This window comes from Scyliorhinus canicula, chromosome 12, assembly GCF_902713615.1.
Source record: "Scyliorhinus canicula chromosome 12, sScyCan1.1, whole genome shotgun sequence".
Classification (NCBI taxonomy): Eukaryota; Metazoa; Chordata; class Chondrichthyes; order Carcharhiniformes; family Scyliorhinidae; genus Scyliorhinus; species Scyliorhinus canicula.
This window is the reverse complement of record NC_052157.1, coordinates 31,812,678-31,836,329: the sequence shown is the minus strand read 5'-3', so window position 1 is coordinate 31,836,329 and position 23,652 is coordinate 31,812,678. Positions and strand designations below refer to the sequence as shown.

Genomic DNA, 23,652 nt, shown 5'->3' with positions numbered 1-23,652 from the left:
CCGAAAATGGGGTTCCATGAAGCTTCTTGTGATCTGAGAGGACTTATTCATATCTTGAATTTGAAGAATGACGAAATTATCCACAATACAATAGATTTAGCCAATGAATATTGTGAAAATTGGGGAATACCAATTGCATGAACAAGGAGAAGAAGAATAATGCCTGGAGAGTCAGCAAGAGATAGTGGACTGACGGCACAAGAAGAAATGAATAGAGTAATGGTAGAGATTGTGAACAGATTAAAAACTGAAATTGAAGACCGCAGTGTCCGTCTTCAAAGACTCAGTGACCGATTTTCTTTTCTTCTGAACTTGAATTCAGTAGTGATTGAAGATGAACAAGAGAGAAATTAAAAAAGGAATGTTCAGACTTGGCAAATTATTATGACAGTGGTTGCAATTCAGTCACACGCGCGCACGCACCCCCCCCCCCCCCCCCCCCCCCCCCGGTACGTATCTGGACCAGCAACACCCCCCCCCCCCCCCCCCCCCCCCCCCCCCGGTACGGTATCTGAACCAGCAACACGTCAATCCCTTCAGGGAAGAAACAACAAGAAACCGATAATAAAGAAGATGCAGAATCAAGGAGCCAGCACATAACATAGTAGTGCACAATTTTCTTTGAATAAATCTAGCTTAGAGTCAGCCGAACAGGAGCTTAAAGACTGTGTTAACACGTCCAGTCACAAAATGTTATAGAAGAAATCCCAAGGAAAATTCAAAGCTCACAAAAGGGGCTAAAAAGAAAACTGTTTTATGGTAGTTACTAATATCAAGCAAAAGCAGTGTTGGCAGACTGCTTGTTTCTGATTTACTTACCACCCTTTTTTCTCTGAAGTCTATACCAACTGTTGTGATGAACTTGGAGTTGAATTTGGCATCTGTGTATTGATAGAGGAAGCTGGTTTTTCCTACTCCCGAATCTCCAAGTGCTAGAAATTTAATGAGGTAATCATAGTCTCCATCAGACATAGTGAAAGCTGAATGCTGACCTGCAATGAGAAAAAAAAATTGTTTTACTCAGACTCTGACCCAGAAATAGGTGACCATGCTCCTTCTTCCCATCTGTCCATTCATTCCACACGGGCCTGGCTGTCCCCATCAATGTCACTAAAAGCTAACATGCAGATACAACAAAAAATTAGGAAGGGTAATGGCATGCTGGCCTTCATTGCAAGAGGGATAAGAGGACACAAGTAGCAAAGTCTTGCTTCAGTTGCATAGAACCTTGGATAGACCACACCTGGGAGTATTGTTATGGCCTTCGTATCTTTGGGAAGATTTTATCCCCATAGAGGGAGTCCAACGAAGATCACCAGAGTCATTTCTGGGATCGTGGGACTGTCCTTTGAAGAGAAATTGGGGAAACTGGGCCTGTATTCTCTTAAATAAGGTGATCTTATTTAAATCTACAAAATACTAGGCAGGGTAGATGCAGGTTCGAGACACCCCTTGGCTGGGGTGTCTAGAACCAGGGGACACAAATTTCAAAATAAGGGGGAAAGGCATTCGGGGCCGAGATGAGGAGAAATGTCTTTACTCAGAGGGCTGTGGACCTTTGGAATTCTCCGCGCGAGTTGTGGAAGATCAGCCATTAAGTATGCTTAAGGCAGGGCGGCATGCTGCACAGTGGTTAGCACTTGGACTGTGGCACTGAGGAACTGAGTTCGAATCCCAGCCCTGGGTCACTGGACGTGTGGAGTTTGCACATTCTCCCCGCGCCTGCGTGGGTTTCACCCAAAGATGTGCAGGTTAGGTGGGTTGGCCACGCTAAATTGGAAAAGATAAATAATTGGGTACTCTAAATTTATTTTAAAATAGTATGCTTAAGGCAAAGATTGATAGAGATTTCAAAGTATCAATTACAAAAGGACGTAGGGCTAGTGTGGAGAAAAAGGTATTGCATACAAACATACAAATTAGAAGTAGGTATTTGGTCCCTCAAGCCTGCTCCACCATTTAATAAAATCATGACTGATCTGTTAGTTTTTTTAATTCCACATTCCTATCTACCCCCGATAACGTTTGATTGCTTTGCCTAACAAGAATCTTTCTCCGCCTCAAAAATAACCAATGATCTCCACCTCCGCCGCCTTCTGATGCAGAGAGTTCCAAAGTCACAATCCTCAAAACATTGTCTCCTCATCCCTGGCCTAAAAGGGTGACTCCTAATTTTCAAACAGTACCCCCTATTTCTGGACTCTCCCACAAGAGGGAAACATCCTTTCCACGCCCACCTTGTCCAGACCATTCAGGATCTTATAAACTTCAATCAGGTCAACCCTGACCCTTCCTCGGGTCACTCAACCTCGGGTGACTGTCTGTGTGGAGCTGACGCATTCTCCCAATGCCTGCGTGGGTTTCCTCCGGGTGCTCCGGTTTCCTCCCACAGTCTAAAGAGGAGCAGGTTAGGTGGATTGCCTATGTTAAATTGTCCCGTCCTCCGGTTCCTCCCAGAGTCTAAAGATGTGCAGGTTAGGTGGACTTCCCATGTTAAATTGCCCCTTTGTGTCCAAAGATCAGTGGGGTTATGGGGATAAGGTAGACCTAATGGGCTGAATGGCCTCCTGCTGCACTGTTGGGTTCTATGATTGTAAACTGCAATGGAAACAATGTCCAACCTTCCCTCAAAAGCCAATCCACTCATGCAAGCATCAATCTAGTAAACCTCCTCGGAGCTGCCCCAAACACATTTGCATTCTTCCTTAAATAAGGAGACCAAAACTACTGTGTATTCTAGTTGTGGGCATTAGGAGTTCTCCAGGAGTTCTGGCTAAAGTTGAGCACAAGCTCAGAGAGCGTCTCCACATTCCACATCAATTCACTTGCTTAACGCTTCCTTCTTGGAATGCTTCTGATTTCTACTCAGTTCCTGACTCAGCCCCTGGCTGGAGGGCTTTTTCGGCCCTGAGACAGGATTCAAAGACCAAACGTCAACATCCCTGCAGCAGATAATCGTTCAGCGAATGGGATATTGCGTCAACCCTCGCGCAGGCTCCAGTCTGCTGCCTAGAAATATTTGAACCGACCAGCAGAATATCCCAAGGCACTGACAAAAGACACAGGAAAGTCTGGAACCATCTGCCAGCGTCAAGCCAACTTGCATAAAATTTCAACAGACCAGGATTCGAAATGCAATAAATATCCGTTGATCGAAAAAAGGCACAACCTCAAGTGTAAACAACTGGGAAGAATACAATCTAGTCCAAAGTGCAAGGGAATTGGTGCCCAACCATAACCAGTCGTTTGAAACAGGGGCAAATTTAATGAATTGAAATCACCAGTCAGAGAGAAGCAGCTACAAGGGAGTGATGAAATAATAAACAGAAGTTAGAAAGTTGAAGCCAGGGGTGCAAACGTTTCGAGCATAACAAACAGTGCATGTTACCCAAAAAAATGGGAGAAGGGAGGATCTGGCATCAGTATTGGCTTAGTTGGTAGCGCTCTTGCTTATGACGCAGAAGGTTGTGGGTTCACACAAACACTCCAGTATTGTTGGGAACACTGCACTGGCGAAGGTGCCATTTTAAATCGGATGAGGTGTTAAATCGGGGCCCACCCCTGCCTTTCCATATCACAGCCTGGCACCATTTCGAAGAAGAGCAGAGGAATTTTGCCCAGTGGCCTGGCCATTATTCATCCCTCAAATTAATACAAGACTAGCTTATCTAGTCATTATCATATTGCTTGTTTGTGGGAGCTTGCTGTGCACAAATTGGCTGCTGCATTTCATCCAGAACAACAGTGACCACACTTCAATCAGTACTTCATTAGGTATAAAAGTGCTTTCGAACATGAAAAATGAAAATGAAATGAAAATCGCTTATTGTCACGAGTAGGCTTCAATGAAGTTACTGTGAAAAGCCCCTAGTCGCCACATTCCGGCGCCTGCCCGGGGAGGCTGGTACGGGAAAGGCTCTATTTAACTGCAAGTTGTCAATACTGAAGCCAAAAGACTGAAATTCCCACAATTTCCTCTGGACACATCATTTCTTGTCCATTACCATCCCTTTTGGCTTTACACCATAATCCCATTGCCATGTAATGGCTCCTGGCATCCAACCATTGACAAACGGTCAGTTTTATTCTTCCCTTTCTTCTCACCCACTTTCATTGGCTCTGTACTTGCGAGAAGAACAAGATAGGGATGGTTGGAATGCATCAATGTCCTTCCCATCGCCAATGGGTAATAGAACATATGCCGACCACATCTCCTACTTAGGAAGCAACATCTCCAGAGAGGGTGACACAGAGATCGATGGCCGCACAAGAATTGTAAGAAACAGCATCAGTCGTCCAACGGCGCCTCACACTCTGAGCATCCAACACCATCAAAGCAATCATGAAGCTGTGTCCCTACATGTCTATAGTAGCACCAGCTGCAATCCATGCCGTCAAGACATGGAAAAAAAAAAAACAGTAAAGGTGTCATGCGAGTTGTTTATCTTTCACCATGTTGCCTGCATAAGATCCTGGGCATCAGAGAGAGACAGATCAAAGTGGTTCAGAGAATGGGTCAGAAGCACCTTCAGGACATCATGGTGAAGAGATGGTGGAGGCTGGTTGGGCACACATTTCACCTCCCGACCTACACCCTGCCGAAGTGGCAGCAGCATGGACACCACCAGATGGGAAAATAACAATAATAATTGCTTATTGTCACAAGTAGGCATCAATGAAGTCACTGTGAAAGCCCCTAGTCGCCACATTCCGGCGCCTGTTCAGGGAGGCCTGTACAGGAATTGAACCCAAGCTGTTGGCCTTGTTCTGCATTACAAGGCAGCTGTTTAGCCCACTGTGCTAAACCAGCCCCTTCAAAGCAACCATGCAGCTGTGTGTCTTTTCCATGAAGGAAAAGACGACAGGCTCGGCCTAAGAAGACCTGGCAAAGTACATTTATGAAAAGCCTTGAAGATTGGGAGGCCACCTGGGCTGCAGCAACAGAGATTACAATGGAACAGGGGCCGTGGCAGAGTCTCACTGTCCATTGGCCTGTACAAGACTGGAGGAACTAAGCCAAAGTACTTGCTGATAAATTGTTGCTATCTTCAACTTCTTCCGCTTCAGATCATCGACCCAAAAAATTAACCCCTTTTCTGCCACCATTTTCATTGCATTTTTCCAGCATCTACACTATTCCTCCCCCCGCACCCCCCCCCCCCCCAACCAAATCAAAGATTGGTCACGATACAAAACCTTGTTAAATAGTGTCAATTTTCCAGAGGAAAACGATGCCAAATCTTTGATTCTGAAAGTATTCTTACAAGTGCAATGATCTAAAGCTACCTTGCTTACTAATGGCCTCCTCCGTATTCAAATATTTATTGAAGGCTCTCCACCACAAGAGTGAGTCATTGATCAGGAATCAGAGGCAACACCTCTGACGATGTGAATAAATGTTATTTAATGTCCCAGCAAGGGCGGGGATTTGGTTTCATCCCAGTTCTAATTTAAACACGCCTCCGTAACTCACGGGCACTTCTGATGAAATGTCAATGTGGTCTATAATGACCGGCTGAGTTTTCCTCCCTGTACTGTCAGTTTTTATTTCAGATTTCACTTTTATTAGGTTTACACATTGGATCAAGCCTTCTTCCAATTTCCTCCGAGGATATCTGGGAATTTCCACTAGAGCGGGTTCTTTGGCAGAACTGTACGTTTGGGAGGCATTGGTGCATCGACTTCTGGAATGGACTCAGTAGATCAAATGTGCTGTCACGATTCTAAGGCTAATGGGTTTGTGACAGTTTGTTAATTATCGTATATCAGAAGAAAGAGCAACCTTGGGCGGGATCTACAAGTCACGTTCTGCCCGAAAAGCAGCGCGGCGCAACATGACCGGTAGATGCCGCGAGATCCAATGTGAATTCCGCCCATTGTGGGGGTGATCACTTCCTGGCAATCTGCATATTACAGTGAGACAGCTAGTCTCACACTAATATGCTTTCCCGAGATCTAACCCAGGCGTGGGATTTAACTTCCTTGCCTTGCCGAACTCGGGCAAGTTCCGCTCAGTCCTGGTTTTCACCAACCAGGTGCAACGGCACTTGTGAGGGTCTTCCAGCAGATTGGAAGCCCCAAGGTACATGCCTTCTGGGCAGGGTGGTATCCTGTCACTGCTACTGCCAATACCTGGGCACCCTGGCAGTATCACCTGGGTGCTAGCCTGGCACTGCCAAGGTGCCAAGCTGGCATTTTCTGTGTGACTGTGATCCTGCCTGGAATTGTCCTGTGCGGGAGAGCAGGGGGGTTCGGAGACGACCTCATAATGAGTTGGGGTTGGGGGCTCGAGAGATCCGCTCGCCATTTAAAAATGGCGGTCCAACCTCTCACTGCATGGAGAAGTTCCGGCAGTGCAGAAAATGGATCAAGTGCAGCTTCATCGGGGTGTTTCCCCACAGAGGACCCCAATCTACTTGGGTGAGCGTTAGATAACGGGGTGTTTCTCAGCGCTCCGAGCGCCTGGGAAACACCCGGATAATCTAATTTTGGTACATTGTGCCCATTATTCCCCCCCCCCCCCCCCCCCCCCCCCCCCCCCCCCCCCACCCCCCCCCCCCCCACACAGTGTTTAGTGGAGCATTCCAACCTTACCTCTGTGGCGCCTGTCTAGTAATCCTTTTAAACCAAGATTTCACCAGAACATTTCTTGGGGAGGAGACGTGATTCATTTAGCCTCTAGAAAAGGAACGAAAATTACCTGCTATTTCTTCATCACAAGGTGGAGGCCTTGAATCATTCAGATTGAGAAAGATGGTCTACTACACCAGAGATGATACACAATTTTGCTACTAGCATTGAAGTCTCTGTGGCATTTCACTCTTCAAAAATCTAAAACTCCTCCCCCCATTATCTGCCTGTACACAGCCAGCAGGAGTATTTGGACTTCTAGTTTTTTATGCATATGCACCTTTTAATTGAGCAGAGACTCACCATGGATTACCTCAAAGATGCACATTGAACTGCCATCTTCGTCTGGTCAAACCATTCCATGATTGGATTGGTGCATGGAGAAACACTGGGAGCAGGCAGTAAACTCAGTGTCCACTCTCGATCCTCACAGACCTAGCAACGCTAATTTATTCAAATTTGTTTTTCTCTCTGTCTATGCTACGAACCAACTTTCTGTTTATATTATGGTTTGTCCCCTTGTATGTGCCTGAATTTTAACAAGCCTCTAAGACAGGTTCGTCATTGACTTGAAAACCATCTATACATTCCTACTTTCACTCCAAAAATCAGCCTGTCAATTCTTGCTGCCAATTTCTTCAATTGATGACTTAATGACAGGGCCTCATCCCACTGTTGCCTCACAGCACCAGGGACCAGAGTTTGATTCCGGCCTTGTGTAACTGTGTGTGTGGAGTATTGCCTGCGTGTGTGTGGTCTTGGTGCTCTGGTTTCCTCCCACAGTCAAAAGATGTGCAGGTTAGGAGAGGTTACGGGGATAGGATGGGGGAGTGACTTTGTTTATTGTACTATGTTTATTATAGGTCAGAGGATTATTAAAAGGGATGGGAATGTTGCAACGTGAAAAACACTTTAGCCGGTTATCTCCACTTCGAGTCCGCCCTGTTTCTGTTGTCGGCGAGGATGGAGAATTTGGCCTTCAGCCAACACCCTCATTCGCTGCAATGGGACAGGAGAATCCCACTGCTGTGAAAAGACGGAGAATCCTGCCCTTTTATTTTGTTCCAACGCAAGTCCATTTAAAGGTGCACAGTCTAATTGAAAGGTAAACACCAGTTGTTAAGAAGTCCGTAAGAAGTTGATTAAGAGGGGAATGTAGATATTGTGGCTCCAGAATGAACATTCAGAAGTTTGACATCTGGTGCGTGTTGCACAAAACATCAGGGACATACATGCTCAACAGTCTTTGGGTGCATAATGTACAGAAGACCTTCCACATGGCACAGGCTTGCTATATTTGCAGTTCATACCCTGCTTCTATTCACATTACATCGAAAGCTAGAGTTGTTGACTTATCCATGCTGGGGCGGCACGGTGGCACAGTGGCTAGCACTGCTGCTTCACATCGCCAGGGATCCAGGTTCCATTCGTCCTTGGGTCACTGTCTGTGTGGAATTTATAGGTTCCCCCCGTGTCTGCGTGGATTCCCTCCGGATGCTCTGGTTTCCTCCCACAGTCCAAAGATTTGCAGGTTAGGTGGATTGACCATGCTAAATTGGCCCTTTAGTGTCCAGGGATATGCAGGTTAGGTTATGGGGTTACGGAGATAGGGCAGGGTGGATGAGGGAGTGGACATAGATTTGTTTATTCAAAGGTCAGTGCAGACTTGATGGGCCAAAAGGGCTCCTTCTGCACTATAGGAATTCTATGGTTTGTCACAAATATTATATTTTAACCAATTGTACACCAAGCAACACAAAATAAATCTGAGTACGTGGGCAAGAAAAACAACAAGCCAACGACAATCAAACAAAACTCAATGAAAAATTACAAACCAGCAGGTTCACCACTGAACAAAATTGCTCAATAGCATTCCTCCTTTTCTATTTCTGCTGGTCTTTGATGTTTTGTTTTCACCCTTTAGTCCATATTCCCAAGGCTTTAATTTTTGACCATAATGCAATCAAACTACAGAACCCTATTTCCCTGTGTGTTAAATAATGTCCTCTTAATCTTTTTTCTTCCTTCCCTCATTCCACTGGCCAAAAACTCAAATGCTCTTTTCCCAGATTATGTAGATCCAGTTGCCATCTCCCCATGGCAACCAGAATAAATTATATACAAACACCCGAAGCACAATTTTAATTACATATATGGTCCAGTGCACAAGATGCATCATGGGTATTATAGAAGAACAATAAAACAATACCCAGAGTACTAGCGCCTACCCAAAGTGTACCTTCACTGGTCAATATGCACGTTGGGATTCCAAGAGCTCCACTATAACATTGGCCATATCCGCAACCTCATAAATAGGACCCAAGCCAATTGTTCACCATTGCAAGCTTGATACTGAAGTGAAATGAAAATGAAATGAAAATCGCTTATTGTCACAAGTAGGCTTCAAATGAAGTTACTGTGAAAAGCCCCTAGTCGCCACATTCCGGTGCCTGTTCGGGGAACCTGGAATTGAACTGTTCTGCTGGCCTGCCTTGGTCTGCTTTCAAAGCCAGTGATTTGCCCTGTGCTAAACCAGCCCCTTATAGGGCGCATCAAAGGAAACCTGATCATATCATGGTTTTCTCTATCACGCAAACACATCTATGGGTCTACGGCCACCACATTCACTCCTGAAAAGTGCCCAGTTGATCTCAAATTATCCAGGAAGGGTAATGTGTCTCAAAAATATGAACAACAGGTGAAGCTAGCTGTTGGACAGTGTTACTATGCAATAGCAACATGAGCAGTATTCGCCACTAATTATCATCAAGCCAAAAAGACGTTCTGCCTGTCACGCAAATGTCGCATCTGAATTTCAGTGCCCAACTGACCCGTGCTTGCAAAACCTAAACAAACAGTGTCCAACATCAGATGTGATTCCGCAAGCAGACACCACCTGCTAAACAATCCTGACTGCACGAAGAATTACACTGAAAACAAATTTAAGATGGTCAATCGGGATTGCTCACGCATGCTAGAAGCCACATCTATTCACACACAGAGCCTTATCCTTTTTCAAACAGAAGGAAAAGCCCACACTTTGTAACTTGGACAAAGCTACACAGTTAGCCATTCCGTGCTGCATTCATCATGGCAACACTTCCATCAGAGTCCACATGCCAACGTCTCTTCTCTTGCAGTAATTTCCGAAGAGCTGACCCGATGAGTGCAAGATGAAAAGCTTTGATAGCATGTCTCTTTTTTCAGCAATATTTAATTTTGAAAAATGAAGTTATTGTAATAATGTAAGAAACGCAGCAGCCTATTTGCAGGTAGAAGCTCTCACAAACTAAATTAACGACTACGACCAGCGTGTCTATTTTTGTAGTTGAAGGATAAATATTGGTTAAGGTACCAGGAAACATGCCCTGCTCCTCTCTGAAGCAGTGGCGTGCAATCTTTGACTTCCACTCGAGGACAAAGAGGGCCACATTTAAATGCCTCATCCGAAAGACAGAATCTCAGAACAGCGCAGTTTCTCCCCATGCTGCAGTGAACCATCAACGTGGGTCATGTCTCTGCTGTAGAGCGCAAACTCACAACTTTGAGCAAATACGTCAAATCGACCACAGAAAGCACCACACAAAAAAAAAATCAGAAGAAGTGTATGTTTTGGGGAGCACCAGCTAAAAAAGTACTAATTTTAATAGAATCCATGAAAAACAAAACAGGGCAGGTTTGAGTTGGGCTGCCATTTGTACCTCCATTTTATGGTCCGTTGAACTCAAAAGAAAATGGAACTGGGTGCAAAATGGACATCTGACCCAAACTCATGCCAATCATTCCAAAATATAGGCACTCAATATTGTTGGAGACATTTATATTTTTCACCATCAGTGGGCTTAGAATTAAGCCATTCGCCATATGATGCATTGCTTCAACAAGTTCAGCATTAGGCCACATTTCAGCTGCTGCTTACACTGTCCAAGTCAGAAGTTGCACAGCTACACCGAGCACCATCAAAAGATAATATAAATGTATTGAATCATTGATCCATATAGGCAAAACCTGGTAGGTCAGTAGAGTGCCAGTTCTGCTCCCAAAGCAAACTGTCCAATCTAATTTCAGTGCTAGCGACTGGAAGAGAACTGAGAAATATGGGCCTGTCACATCCGATGAGCAAGGTCAGGAGACAAACTCAATGAACCTCCAGTCCATCATTGTAAAAAATCCCACCGGTCAAAACCACAAGGGATGGTATATTCTAAAGTCCATCAAATGATCTGCTCTACTTGATTCTGAAAAGCAACGTGGCATTTATTCTGATCCTTAAATAATCCGATTACTCAGTGTAAGATAGCACTAGACATCCTTTGTTCAGAACAGTTTTTCCAATATAGACCAGGAGCAATTCTGAGTTACTTGAGGTTAATGCAGTCGAATTGATCAGGATATGGTCAGCATGCATTTAGAATGTATATTTTATGCAGATAATTTAGATAATGGGGACATATACAATAGATAATAATGGTGCAGGTTGCACATGTCCAGTGTGAGCGGTCATTGGTGGATTACAGTCATTTAGAATATGAAAATCCCCCGAGTTTCCAGACGATTAAAAAAAAACATTTTTAAAGCAATGTTTGGGAATAGGAATGAGTTCACAAGAGGCTCAAAATAATTGCTGGGAACAAAAGGTTCAGATATGATATTTTAAGATCTGCAAACAATTCTAGGGTTTCCACAATCAATAATTCGCTAAACAGAAGCTCCAATATTACCAGAGGACTAGACTAATTCTCAGGGGCCTCCAATTCATGGCTCCCGCAGACCTAGTCAGCAAGTTACACCAGAATGAAACAAGAAATTCACAAGTTGGAGTTGCTCCAAAGGTTTCAGATTCTTCTACTTAAGGTGTGTCCAGGTAAGGCGAGCGTGGAAAGAGGCCCAAAATGACAAATGTTGTATTCCCTCAAATTGTGCCGAGGATAGAAAGCAAACATTGGAAAAACCTACTCCCACGGAAAGGGCTTCATGAACAAATATCAAACAAACTCCCCATATCAAGAGATTATTCAGGCAACGATGTAATGGAAAAGAAACAGGATCCCGTTTTGGGCGGGTTTAGTGGGGCGTTTCCTGGTGCCTGTAGCGCAGAGGATGACCCTGCTATTAAACAGCTCTTTTATCTCATATTTGGGCCTCGGGTAGGAACGCCCTGCAGAGGCCGTACTTCGGCTCATTGCCTGCACTAACAAGCTCAGCTCTCCAGTGCAGGAAGAGATTGGGGCACCAACTTTAAGTGATGCGCCGATCTCCGGACCCCTCCAATCACCAACTAACAATTAGGAGGGGGGGTCCTAGAGCCGAGACCCCCCCCCCCCCCCCCCCCCCCCCACACACACAAGGGAAAGACACCTCTGGGCCAGATCCCCAGCACAGGCCAGATGCCACCTGGGTACCTTGGCACTGCCACCCTGGCACCCTGGTGTGCCCCTGCTGGTGCCATGGTGCCCAGTTGGTGCCATGGTGCCCAGTTGGCATCAGGAGTGCCAGGGTACCACCCTTCCAAGTTCTGAGACGCCGTCAACCCCCCCCCCCCGCCCCGCCCCAGTGCCCGTAAGTGCTAAATGGCGTCCACTTGGGCTCTCTGAAGCGAGGCCGTTAGGTACCGCACCTTGGGTAACTGCGGCACAGGCATATTCAAAGGAGACTAACTCACTTGAATGTGCAAATCTGGATCGCACCCACTGAGGGCAAGAAATAGACTGCAACACCGCAGAACTCGCGAGATGCAAGATTTAACAGCCTGATCGCGTCACGAGCCGCCTGCGACGAGGCTGCTAAATCGCACAATCCATTATATTTAATATAAATTTAATGTATGCAATTCCCCCCCCCCCCCCCCCCCAATTAAGGGGCAATTCAAAGGGCGGCATGTGACGCAGTGGTTAGCACTGGGACTGCGGCGCTGAGGACCTGGGTTCGAATCCCGGCCCTGGGATACTGTCAGTGTGGAGTTTGCACATTCTTCCCATGTCTGCGTGGCTTTCACCTCCACAACCCAAAGATGTGCAGGGTAGGTGGATTGGCCACGCTGAATTGCCCCAAATTTACAAAACAAATTAAGGGGCAATTTAGCAAAATCCTGCACCTCCCTCCATAACAGCACTGTAGGTGTACCGACGCCATGTGGGCCGGCAGCACCTCAAGGTCAGTGGCTCACCACCACCACCACCTTCTTGAGGGCAATAAAAGTTAGTCTTGTCAGTGATGCTCACAGCCCATGAATGAAATTTGTTAAAAGTAGTTAGAAGAAGGTATGAAATGGCTACTTGGGCCTGTGGAATTATTTTCAGTGAGTAATTCACATGAGGTACCAAGAATTACATTTTTTTTAAATACAAAATCTATGAAAAGCACAGCCTTCAAGCATGCCTGAACAACATTTTTAAAAATGTTGTTTCTATCTGGAATGCAGCAGTGACCAGTTGCTCAGAAATTTACATCAATATTGTTTCACTTCTGAATGCCTGAACATTCAGGCCTTCAAACAAATGGCAATCAGCTTAGCCACAACATGTACCCAAGCCAGTGCTGCAAAGGCTATTGCCACATTTTCCTTTTCACTGTTTGTCATGACATGTCAATTTGTTCAAAGTAACCCAAGTACATTTTGTCCAGTAAACTGTTTCCCAGCAAGCTGTCAGGAGGCAGACGACACAACATTAATCACAGATAAAAATGTACAAAAAGCTACAGTCCAAGAACATTAACATATTCGATAACATATTCGACATGCCGAAGTAGAAAACACCCAGTTGCCGTTCTGTGCTGGAAAAGCTGCAAACCCTTACTGGTGCTTAGGGAGTTAAAATCCTTGAAAAGTCCCAAGTATCCACGTCAGTGGATTAAAAAGCGGGTGGAATTGATGGCAATATTTCAAACCCTTTCAAGAGAGATTGAAAAATAATAGCACGCCAGAGCCACGAACAGCAACACGCCAGGGTGGTGACAAATAGTGAAGAGAGCAGCCAGGAATTTGGGAGCCCCAGCCCAGAGCAGTAAGTAATCCTTCTTCCAACAACTCAAATCTATCCTTACCTGCACCAGTTTCTAGAAATTCAGGTTAAAAGTAACTCGATTCAGCCTGTGGCAGCACTTTAACAGCTCCACCTGCAAAGCACACAGCATTTTAGCTTACGTGTCAGTGTTTGCATTTGCTCATGAACTTCCTGAAGTGAAGGCGTGGCTGCCGCAAGCGTTGTGATGGCGAATTAAGGTGAGTGGCAGGTTTGAAGGATCTTCATCGCCCTAAGTTACTATTAAACATTTCCAAGCATCTAAAAAATGTGCTGGTGGAGGCTGACACCCAGATTAAGCAAGTGAGCAAAAAACCAGTGAATGAATCCATAAATTTAAAGTTGGCGTGGGTGTAAAAAAAAAATTACTTTGAAACTCAATCCAATATTTATTCCAAGTTTCAAAAACTTAAATGATTTCTGGCAGAGGGCATAGGAATCGTCAAAGAAAATGGTGCCCCCAATCCCAACTAAAAATGGTTCATTGTTCCAGGTGCAACATCTAAAGATGAATAATCTGACATTGGGGAAGCGGATGTGTAAAATTCCTCAGGCACAAGCTTCTCTTAATTACAGGCACACAGCAATGCTCAGAGAGAGCAATCTGGACCCCACAGCTCTGTTCTGCACTCAGTCCTTGCACCACCTGTGTGCACGATTCATTGTTAACTTATTAAGACTGTAAGAAGTCTGACAACACCAGGTTAAATCCAACAGGTTTGTTTTGAATCACTAGCTTTCGGAGCACAGCTCCTCCCTCAGGTGAAGCAGTGCTCCAAAAGCTAGCGATTCGAAACAAACATGTTGGACTTTAACCTGGTGTTGTCAGACTTCCTATTGCGCTCACCCCAGTCCAACACCGGCATCTCCGAAACATCATTAAGACTGGTTTCAGGTCCCACTCCAGGGACTGCAGCACAAGAATCTAGGCTGGAACTCAGTGCTGTGCCAAGTATTGTCAGAGGTGCTATGTTTGAGATGAGATGAGACCCTATCAGCCCTCAAGTAGACTTAAAAGCTTCCAATGCGCTATTTTGAACTGAAGAGGTTATCCCCAGTTTTCTGGCCAATTTTCATCCCTCAAAAGGATCATGAAAGTCCCCCTATGATTTTTGATTGTGGTTTTCCAAACACCCGGAGGACTCCAGTAGATGAGCACCCAGTGTGAGCTGATGCTTTACATGGAGAAGGAAGAGAAAGGATTCCTAAAAACTGTAGGTTAGTCCACTTCTTTATATTAGGTTCCCACCTCCCCTTATTTATATTGGGTCCCCCCACCCTTCATTTTTCAATTTGGCCTCAAATCCTCTTGCTGCTTCTTACCATTCAAGTTCAAATATGGGCAAAGAAAAAAAAAAGAAACAATGCTTAGACAGCCATGGATGCCCAAAAATGCCAGTCCCACACTTACCCCAGACATTTCCAACTAGTTATGTGTTACTTGTTGGATGCTGAAATGAATAGACCATGCATTTTCTTTTTCCCCCAAATCGGGGAGGTGGTGGTGGGAGATGTAAAGGAAAGACAGATGAGATCATGTTGTTCATAAGTAGTGTTACAAATGTGGGACTTTGCAAGACAGTTGTGTTTTAAAATGTCTCCTTTAATTTAAGGTGAAATAGAATGCTCTGAATAGGGATGGCAATCATACTGAACTTCTGCTTAAAGACAGACCCATGTGATCTGGTTTTCATGGAAAAACAATGAAGCGGGACAGCTTGGAGCCAAATTGGGGAGTGGGAATTTATGTATGTACCTTAGCACTGCACTCACTGCACATTGGACTCAGGGTTGTCGAACATTACTTCACAAAAAGATCAAATTTAGAAGCACACAGCTTTCAGAAAGAAGGTGTTATGTATGATGTTCAAACACATCCCAAAACATTCTAACCCAATGCATCCTGGGGAGCTTTTTAGAGATCATGAAGCCCTGAGATTAAGTGTTGTGAGGTGATCCAGAGTATTTACTGATGTGTTGGGCAGGCTGGGTCGATGTGGACTGCACTTGATGCAGTGTAGTGAGAGACAGCCTCCAACACTTGATGAGATGCAACACGATTTTATTTAACGTCTTAACTACCATATATGTTTAACTGTGGTTTGACACTACACTGACTTGACTAGAGACCTAGTACTAGCCTGACCAGACTTGCTAGCTACCGCATGTTGTTTGCATTGTCTAGCTCACAAACTCTTACTGTCTCGGTGGCTGGGTCCAGAGAGAGCGGGAAACCTGGTGCCCTCTGTCTTTATAGTGGCAGTGTCCTGTCTGGTGATTGGCTGCTCTGTTCTGTGTGCTTACTGGTCATCCTGTGTGTCAATCAACTGCCTGTCTGCACTTCATTATATACATAGATGTATATTATGACGTTTACTTCAACTAAGAAAAAAGTGAGCTTATTGTTTTAAATTAAAATATTTAATGAAGTGGTTTATACAGATCCAGCACTTCAAAACAGATTTCTTTTTTTAAAGTTTTGTTCTTGCCAATTTTCTTTTTTTTTTTAAGGAGACCACAAAGCAAACTTTTAAAAATATCCTAGTCAATTTTGTAACCCAGCCAATTTACTTAATTTCACAGCTCTCGCATTATCAAACATCTTCAGGCATTTTATTGGAAGGCAGGATGGATCTTGCACATAAACGGGCTGGAGGAGAAGACAGTCAAGCGTCTATAACTGGTCAAGACTGTGGAAACAAGAGGAGGCTATTTAGCATCTAGAATCTGCTCCACAATTCAATTGGATCATGGCTGAAGTACACCTCAACTCCATTTACCTGTCCATGTCCCCTAGCCCTTCCTTAATAAAACATACCCAAGGATCACAGCCTTGAAAATGTCTTTTGGAGAAGCAGGTTCAAGATTTCTACGAGTCTGTGTAGAAAAAGCGATTCAGGATTTAAGTCCTAAAAGAGGATTTTGAAAGCAGCAAAAGACGGCGGGTAGGCGTAGGAACAGGAGTTCCCAATGTCAGGGGCATGTTGGCTGAAGGAGTGACCTCTAGTGGTGGAGCAAGGTATTGTGGAAAACAAACTGCTCCAGAAGGCCTCCACGCACTAAATTTATGAATTTCCTTGAGTTTTAGAGGATAGTGATCAGAGCAGTAGCAAGGAAACCATTTGCGAAATATAATTTTTACAATAACCCAGCTTCTTATTGCTTTATTTATCGTTGTCCTGTGGTCTATAGATGTTGTCATCCATAAGGCACTTTATAGACTTCGACACCTAACACTTTGAGTTCAACAACTTCAGACTATGAACTTCCTTCCATCTCAACCCCCCTTCCAATCGAATGTTTTTGTCCCAATGTCGCTATGCCCTCCCCACTCTTCTCCCCCCCCGCCAAATCTCTCACCCATTCTTAAATTTTTCTTTTACAGAGCTATAACCTTTGTTCTGCTATTAACACATTTGGTTACCTTACCTTTATTCCACTACTGTATCAGTACCTTCTTTAGTCGTTAACATTACCATTTACGCTCCCTTTATCTTGTGTTCCATGACATCTTTGTCAAATCTCCCCTCGCTCCCACCTATCCCAGACCTTCTATTTTCCTCCACCCCCTCTCAAACAGATTTGTCCCTCTCTAAAACTCTGAAGAGGCATATCGAAACATTAACTCGGTTTCTCTTTCCACAGATGCTTCCGGATCCGAGATTATCCAGAATTGGTTGTTTTATTATCCTTTAGTCTCTACATTTTAGCCCACTATTGGACGCACAAGTCATGTCTATTTATAGTTCTAAACATGCTCGTGTCCATATTGAATTTCTTTTGCCACTGCTGCATCCATATATGAACCCTACCCATTCTTTGGAGTACCACATGGCGACAGATTGCCAGTCATCTACACAGAGTAGGAACTGGAGAGATCCCATCACATACCACAGACCACTCATCCTGCAATTCAAATAGGGCACCAGTAGTCCAACTTTAACACAGAAAAAACAATCCCACTGGGGTTACAAAGATGGGGGGTGGGGGGGGGGGGGGGGGGGGGGTGAGAATCTACATTTCATGGAGCTACTAATTTTTAAAATCAGAATTGAAATCAATTTAAATGTCGCTTTAGGGGAAATAACAGGGACCGTTTTTGGTACCACAGTTCACAGGGGGAAAAATGATGTTTGGCCTTGCCCTTCAGGTGGAGCGGCGACTGGGATGATTTGGCTCGTGCAACTGCACATAGAGCAGTTTATCCAAATACACTTTACAATCCCCCACTGAATTGCAGAACACTGGAGCACTGAAACATCTGTATAAATAATAGCGGATGGTAACATGTCTCCAGGCTCTCCCAAAGTCAGAGTAGCATCATCAGTACTTAACTATTTTCAACTTTTACGACTGAAGCTGATGGGAAAATAAGACAACCTTCATTCTGCTCCAAAGGCTATTTCATATTCATTCTACAGTGATAGCAACACTGCTAAAGGACACAAGACTCAGTGGAGGTGTTGAGAATGCTTTAGAGCTGCAGTATTGGGAGGTCAATGTTAAGGTGCAGTCACAGGGCAAGAAGCAGTTTCACACTGGGGCATGCATTTAGAGTGGAGCAGACAGGCAATGGGTAAATTATACAGGCAAGTGGTTCGTCAAAGAATGCTCCAAAGGTAGCAAAGTGCGATGTTTTAAAGGCAAATGGATTCTCTTGAGGATTTGACTGCTTTAGCGTTGGGCCATCTAGGGGCCTTTTAAAGCCTTGGTACATTGATGCCAGTTCTCAAGGCAACATAGGTTCTATTGCAATGGTTACTGGGCAGAATCATCACTGTAGCCTGGAACCGCCGATCACCCTCAGAAGATGCTCCCCCAAAATTATCTACTAGATGGAAGGAGAATGGCTGGAAGACTAGCACTCTTTCCCTACTCTGCGCCCCCCCCCCCCCCCCCCAAATGAGAATTTTCAACAGAACATCTTAAAAGAACAGAAACAGGCAAGAAAGATTTTCGCTCTTCAATAAAATTCTAGAGCAATTACAACATTGCCTTCAGTTATTACACAATATTCTGTGTTAAACTTATGGATGGAGGCTGTTGCTTCTTTAGTAATTTTCCATTGAGGGGGATGCACACCCACACACCCGCCCAGTCATAACCTGCACCCGCACAGGACTTGGGTGAGGACGATTGCATTTCCCATGTCCCTTGAGGAATACGGGCTTCCCCGCTAAGGGGGCTGGGGAAGCTCAATTAACTTTGTATAGGAGGCCGACCAGTTCGGCACCGGCCATCTCAGAACCGGTTAGGTACCACCGGGAGCAGTGAACCTGAAACCTTGTTAATAAACCTTTGTTCCTTTTGTTACAATTCGGTGTGGACCCCCCAGTGTCTTCATAAAACACACCCCAGGGCAACATGGTGGCGCAGTGGTTAGCACTGGGACTGCGGCGCTGAGGACCCGGGTCCGAATCCCGGCCCTGGGTCACTGTCCGTGTGGAGCTTCCATATTCTCCCCGTGTCTGCGTGGGTTTCACCCCCACAGCCAAAAGATGTGCAGGTTAGGTGGGTTGGCCACGCTAAAATGACCCTTAATTGGGAAAATAAAATAAAACACAGCCCTTCATTTTATGACCTATTAATTACATCTTATTCAGTAGCAACTTGCCAAATATAAAATCTATTTTGATCAGTTATACATTTCTTTAGCATCCAATCACATTTTACGTGATGGAGATGGATGATGCTGCACAGACTGGTTTAAATCATCCATTTGCACTGCCAAAACTCATATGGAAACAGCACTGGATTTAAAACCAGGGGAAGAGGCCAACTCTACCCATGATAAAAGCTTAATTGTAGGTCAGAGAGCGAGATTCATTTGCAGTGATCTAGTCAACGGAAGAGAAATTATTGAGGGAAGGAAAGCACTCCTAATGTGTGAATATTGGGCATCTCATCAATTACACAATTAAAGGGCAGCACGGTGGCCTAGTGGTTAGCACAACCGCCTCACGGCGCTGAGGTCCCAGGTTCGATCCCGGCTCTGGGTCACTGTCCGTGTGGAGTTTGCACATTCTCCCCGTGTCTGCGTGGGTTTCGCCCCCACAACCCAAAAATGTGCAGAGCAGGTGGATTGGCCGTGCTAAATTGCCCCTTAATAGAAAAAATAATTGGGTAATCTAAATTTATAAAAAAATTAAAAAAAAATTAAAAAATTACACAATTAAAGCGTTCAAAACAAAAAAGTGAACTGATTGAAGGAGTGCTTTGTGCAGCTTCTTTTAAAGAAAAAGAATCTATGTAGGTGGTGTGGATCGGAGGGTCTGATCTATTCCCAGCTCTGACGCAACTGCCAATACTCAGCGTCAGAGTCCAGCACGAGGTGTGCAAATTAATTAACCCTTTGGGAGGGGGAAAATAGGTCATCGTAGCTTGCTATCTCCATCAGATGACAGGAGCTGCACGTCAAATACTTAGGTGAGTGAGGGGAGGGGAGGCGAGTGGGGGGGGGGGGGGGGGGAAAGAGAAAAAAGGAGGAAGAATCGAGTCCGACTAGTTACACCACCGATTGCACTCCCAACTGCAAATGTCAAACAACTTTAATATCATCAATTAGCCAGGGCTACACACTACAAATTAATTTTAGATCAGCTCAAAAGGCGGCAGATTCTTAAGTGGCGTAAAACAGTGATGCTTTGCATCGGAACACAAGCACTGAACAACATGAAGGAAACCATTTATTTCAAACCACATTGTACAGAATTATCAGACGTCAAAATGCATTCCTACAATCAGACGATCTCACTCATGATTTAATTTCATTTGCAGCCTTTGAATTCAGCGAACAAACTCCACATTCACTCACTGTACGTGAAATGGCTTTTTATCTCTCAAATAAAAGTCCATTGCAGTTAATTAAATCAGAGTCAGCGAGTCCAACGCTACCTCAAAGATTCTTAAGCGCAACAAAAAAGTTGGTGGGTCAAAGTTGTTCAAGGCTTTGTAACTCTTTTAAGATACGGAACAGAACAGAGCCAAATGGAATATTGATCGTGTGTTAAAAGTGGCGTAAACAACTCATACCTCAGTACAATGCAAAAACAAATCCAGCCCAGTCTCCAAATGCGTCCAATTCCACTAGCAAGCACACTCCACCTTCGGGGCCTAGTCACAATATGTCGGTTTCATCCAGAATGCTGCGATTGGGGAAGAGAGGGAGGATAGAGAAAGATCAAGAAAATCAGAATACTCTGACCATCTAACATAGAAAAAATACCAAGTCTATGAGCAAAGACAGAGATACAAACTAACACAGCAAACCCAAAGACACATGATGCAATCGCCAACTACAAAGGCTGCAGCCGTTCCTAATCGGTATCAGCTGCTCATCATGTGGTCCTGCAGAATTGATCAAGGCCTTACCCCCTCAGAACAAACTATCCAGTTAAATTCTGACGCCATGTTAACCAGCATATCCAGCATATTAACCAAATCGTCGAATATTTTGAAACTTCAATGGAGTAAACTGCATTATAAAAGCCAGGTTTATCCATGCTATTTGTGGACCAAAGGCTTGTTTGTCCAAATCAAATGTAGGAAAACATTTTAAAATCGTGTCCAACAAGATGAAAGTAGAAAGTACTGCAGATGCCGGAAATCGGAGCTGGAAGACAGAAAATGTTGGAAATACTCAGCAGGTCGAAGTGGCTATGGAAAGAGAAAAACAGTTAACCTTTCAGTGACCTTCCATCAGAACAGAACATTCCTGTGTAATTGTTTTACGCTCGAGACACGCCTTTCAGTCGTCTTTGGAAATCTTCCCCAAACATTCCTCTTCAGAGCTCTGACTCGTGAAGCTAGAAAAGTTTCCAAACTGAAGAGACTCAGACAGCTAGCCGACCACAAATCTCTTGAACACAGCGCAATGATCCATCTCAAACGTCTTGGACCAGGGGCAGAACACCAGGCAGATGGATCATTGTTTCAAAGGACAACAAAAATAAATGGTCTCTTGCAAAGTCTAACATGTGTAAAAAATAAAGACGTAAGAAACAGTATGAGGAGACAGTCACCGGCTCCTTGAGCCTGGTCCACCATGCAATAAAAATCACCAAGTTTTTTTAAAAAATAAACATTTTAGTGTTATAACAACAAAACAATAAACAATGTACATGAAACTATAAACCCAGTGCAAAAACCGTCTCTCTCCCTTACAGGTCCCACCTTTATTAACCCCCTACTCTATGCTAAGCTAGCACCCCCCACCCCCGCTTTCTGCTGACGATTAATTTTCCGCGAGGAAGTCGACGAATGGTTGCCACCGCCGGGCGAACCCGAACATTGACCCGATCAAGGCGAACTTGATTTTCCTCCATACAGAGAAAGCTAGCCATGTCCGATAGCCAGGTCTCCGACTACGGGGGCTTTGAGTCCCTCCAAGCTAATAGCATCCGTCTCCGGGCTACCAGGGAAGCAAAGGCCAGAACATCTGCCTCTTTCTCCTCCTGCATTCCCGGGTCTTCCGACACCCCGAAAATCGCCACCTCTGGACTCAGTGCCACCCTTGTTTTTAACACCGTGGACATGTCATCTGCCAACCCCTGCCAAAATCCCCCAAGCTTCGGACATGCCCAGAACATGTGAACGTGGTTGACTGGTTCTCCCACACATTTTGCACACCTGTTTTCCACCCCAAAGAATCTGCTCACCCGGGCCACTGTCATGTAAGCCTGGTGAACGACCTTAAATTGTATCAGGCTGAACCTGGCAAATGTTGCGGATGCGTTGACTCTACTCAACACATCCGCCCAGAGACCATCCTCTATCTCTCCTCCCAGCTCCTCCTCTCATTTGCGCTTCAGCACCTCGGTCTGCGTCTCCTCTGACCCCATAAGTTCCTTGTAAGTGTCCAAGACGCTCCCTTCTCCTACCAACCCTCTGGAAACTACCCGGTCCTGAATCCCCTTTAGCGGTAGGAGCGAGAATGTTGACACCTATTTATGTAGGAAGTCCTGCACCTGCAGATACCTGAATTAGTTTCTCTTCACCAACCCAAAACTTCTCCTCCAGTGCCCTCATACTCAGAAAGCTCCCCTCTATGAACATATCTCCCATCCTCTCAATCCCTGCTCTCCGCCATATCCGGAACCCCCATCCATATTTTCCAGGGCAAACCGGTGATTATTACAGATTGGGGACTAGACCGATGCTCCCTTTGCTCCCACGTCTCCTCCATTGCCCCCCACCACCACGGAGCTGGTGGAATACCATACCAACGGGAGCGGCAGAGGCACAGTTACCAACGTGCCCAAACTGGTGCCCTTGCATGAAGCCGTCTCCATACGCTCCCATGCCAACCCCTCCTCCACCATCCACTTCCTGATCATGGCTATATTCGTCGCCCAGGAATAGTTACTAAAATTTGGCAGTGCCAGCCCGCCTTCTCCCCGACTCCGCTCAAGCATTACCTTCCTTACCCGCGGGCCTTGCCCGCCAAAACAAAGCCAGAGATAACTTTGTTGACCCGTTAAAAAAAGGACCGTGGAATAAAGATGGGGAGACATTGAAACACAAACAGGAATCTCAGGAAGAGCGTCATCTTCACCGTCTGCACCCTCCTAGCTAATGACAACAGGAGCGTGTCCCATTTCCGGAAATCGCCCTTCATTTGGTCTACTAGCCGGACCAGATTTAATTTATGCAGCCGGTCCCATTCCCACGCCACTTGAATACCTCGGTACCTAAAGCTTCCCTCTACTAGTCTAAACGGCAGCTCCCCCAATCGCCTCTCCTGTCCCTTCACCTGGACTGCAAACATCTCACTTTTCCCCATATTTAGCTTATACCCCGAAAACCTGCCAAATTCCACTCGAGTCCTCATGATTTCCTCCATCCCCTCTAATGGGTTTGATACATACAGGAGCAGGTCGTCTGCATAGAGCGAGACTCTGTGCTCCCCCCTCCCCCCCACCAATCCCGGACCAGTCCCTTGAGGCTCTCAGAGCAATTGCCAACGGCTCTATTGCTAGTGCGAACAACAGTGGGGAGAGGG

At 45.1% G+C, this 23,652-nt stretch overlaps 1 protein-coding gene and 1 long non-coding RNA gene across 11 annotated transcripts in view; one reads left to right on the top strand and one right to left on the bottom strand.

The window, feature by feature from the left end:
• The window catches only part of rab27a (RAB27A, member RAS oncogene family), a 153,262-nt gene that overhangs the window by 52,431 nt on the left and 77,179 nt on the right, over positions 1-23,652 (bottom strand). For 5 of the 10 annotated variants that reach the window (XM_038814108.1, XM_038814112.1, XM_038814114.1 and 2 more), the window contains 2 exons: positions 20,685-20,797; positions 820-992 (listed from right to left, as the gene is read on the bottom strand). In XM_038814108.1, the coding sequence (XP_038670036.1) occupies positions 820-972 (153 nt within the window). In that variant the 5' untranslated portion in view covers positions 973-992; positions 20,685-20,797. Of the gene's footprint in view, positions 1-819; positions 993-13,674; positions 13,747-20,684; positions 20,798-20,912; positions 20,934-23,652 lie in introns of those variants that run through there. The other 5 variants (XM_038814113.1, XM_038814117.1, XM_038814118.1 and 2 more) reach the window with 3 other exon arrangements.
• Positions 13,253-16,482, top strand: LOC119974836. The gene is made up of 2 exons (XR_005462583.1): positions 13,253-13,634; positions 16,236-16,482. It is a non-coding gene; the product is annotated as an uncharacterized LOC119974836 (long non-coding RNA).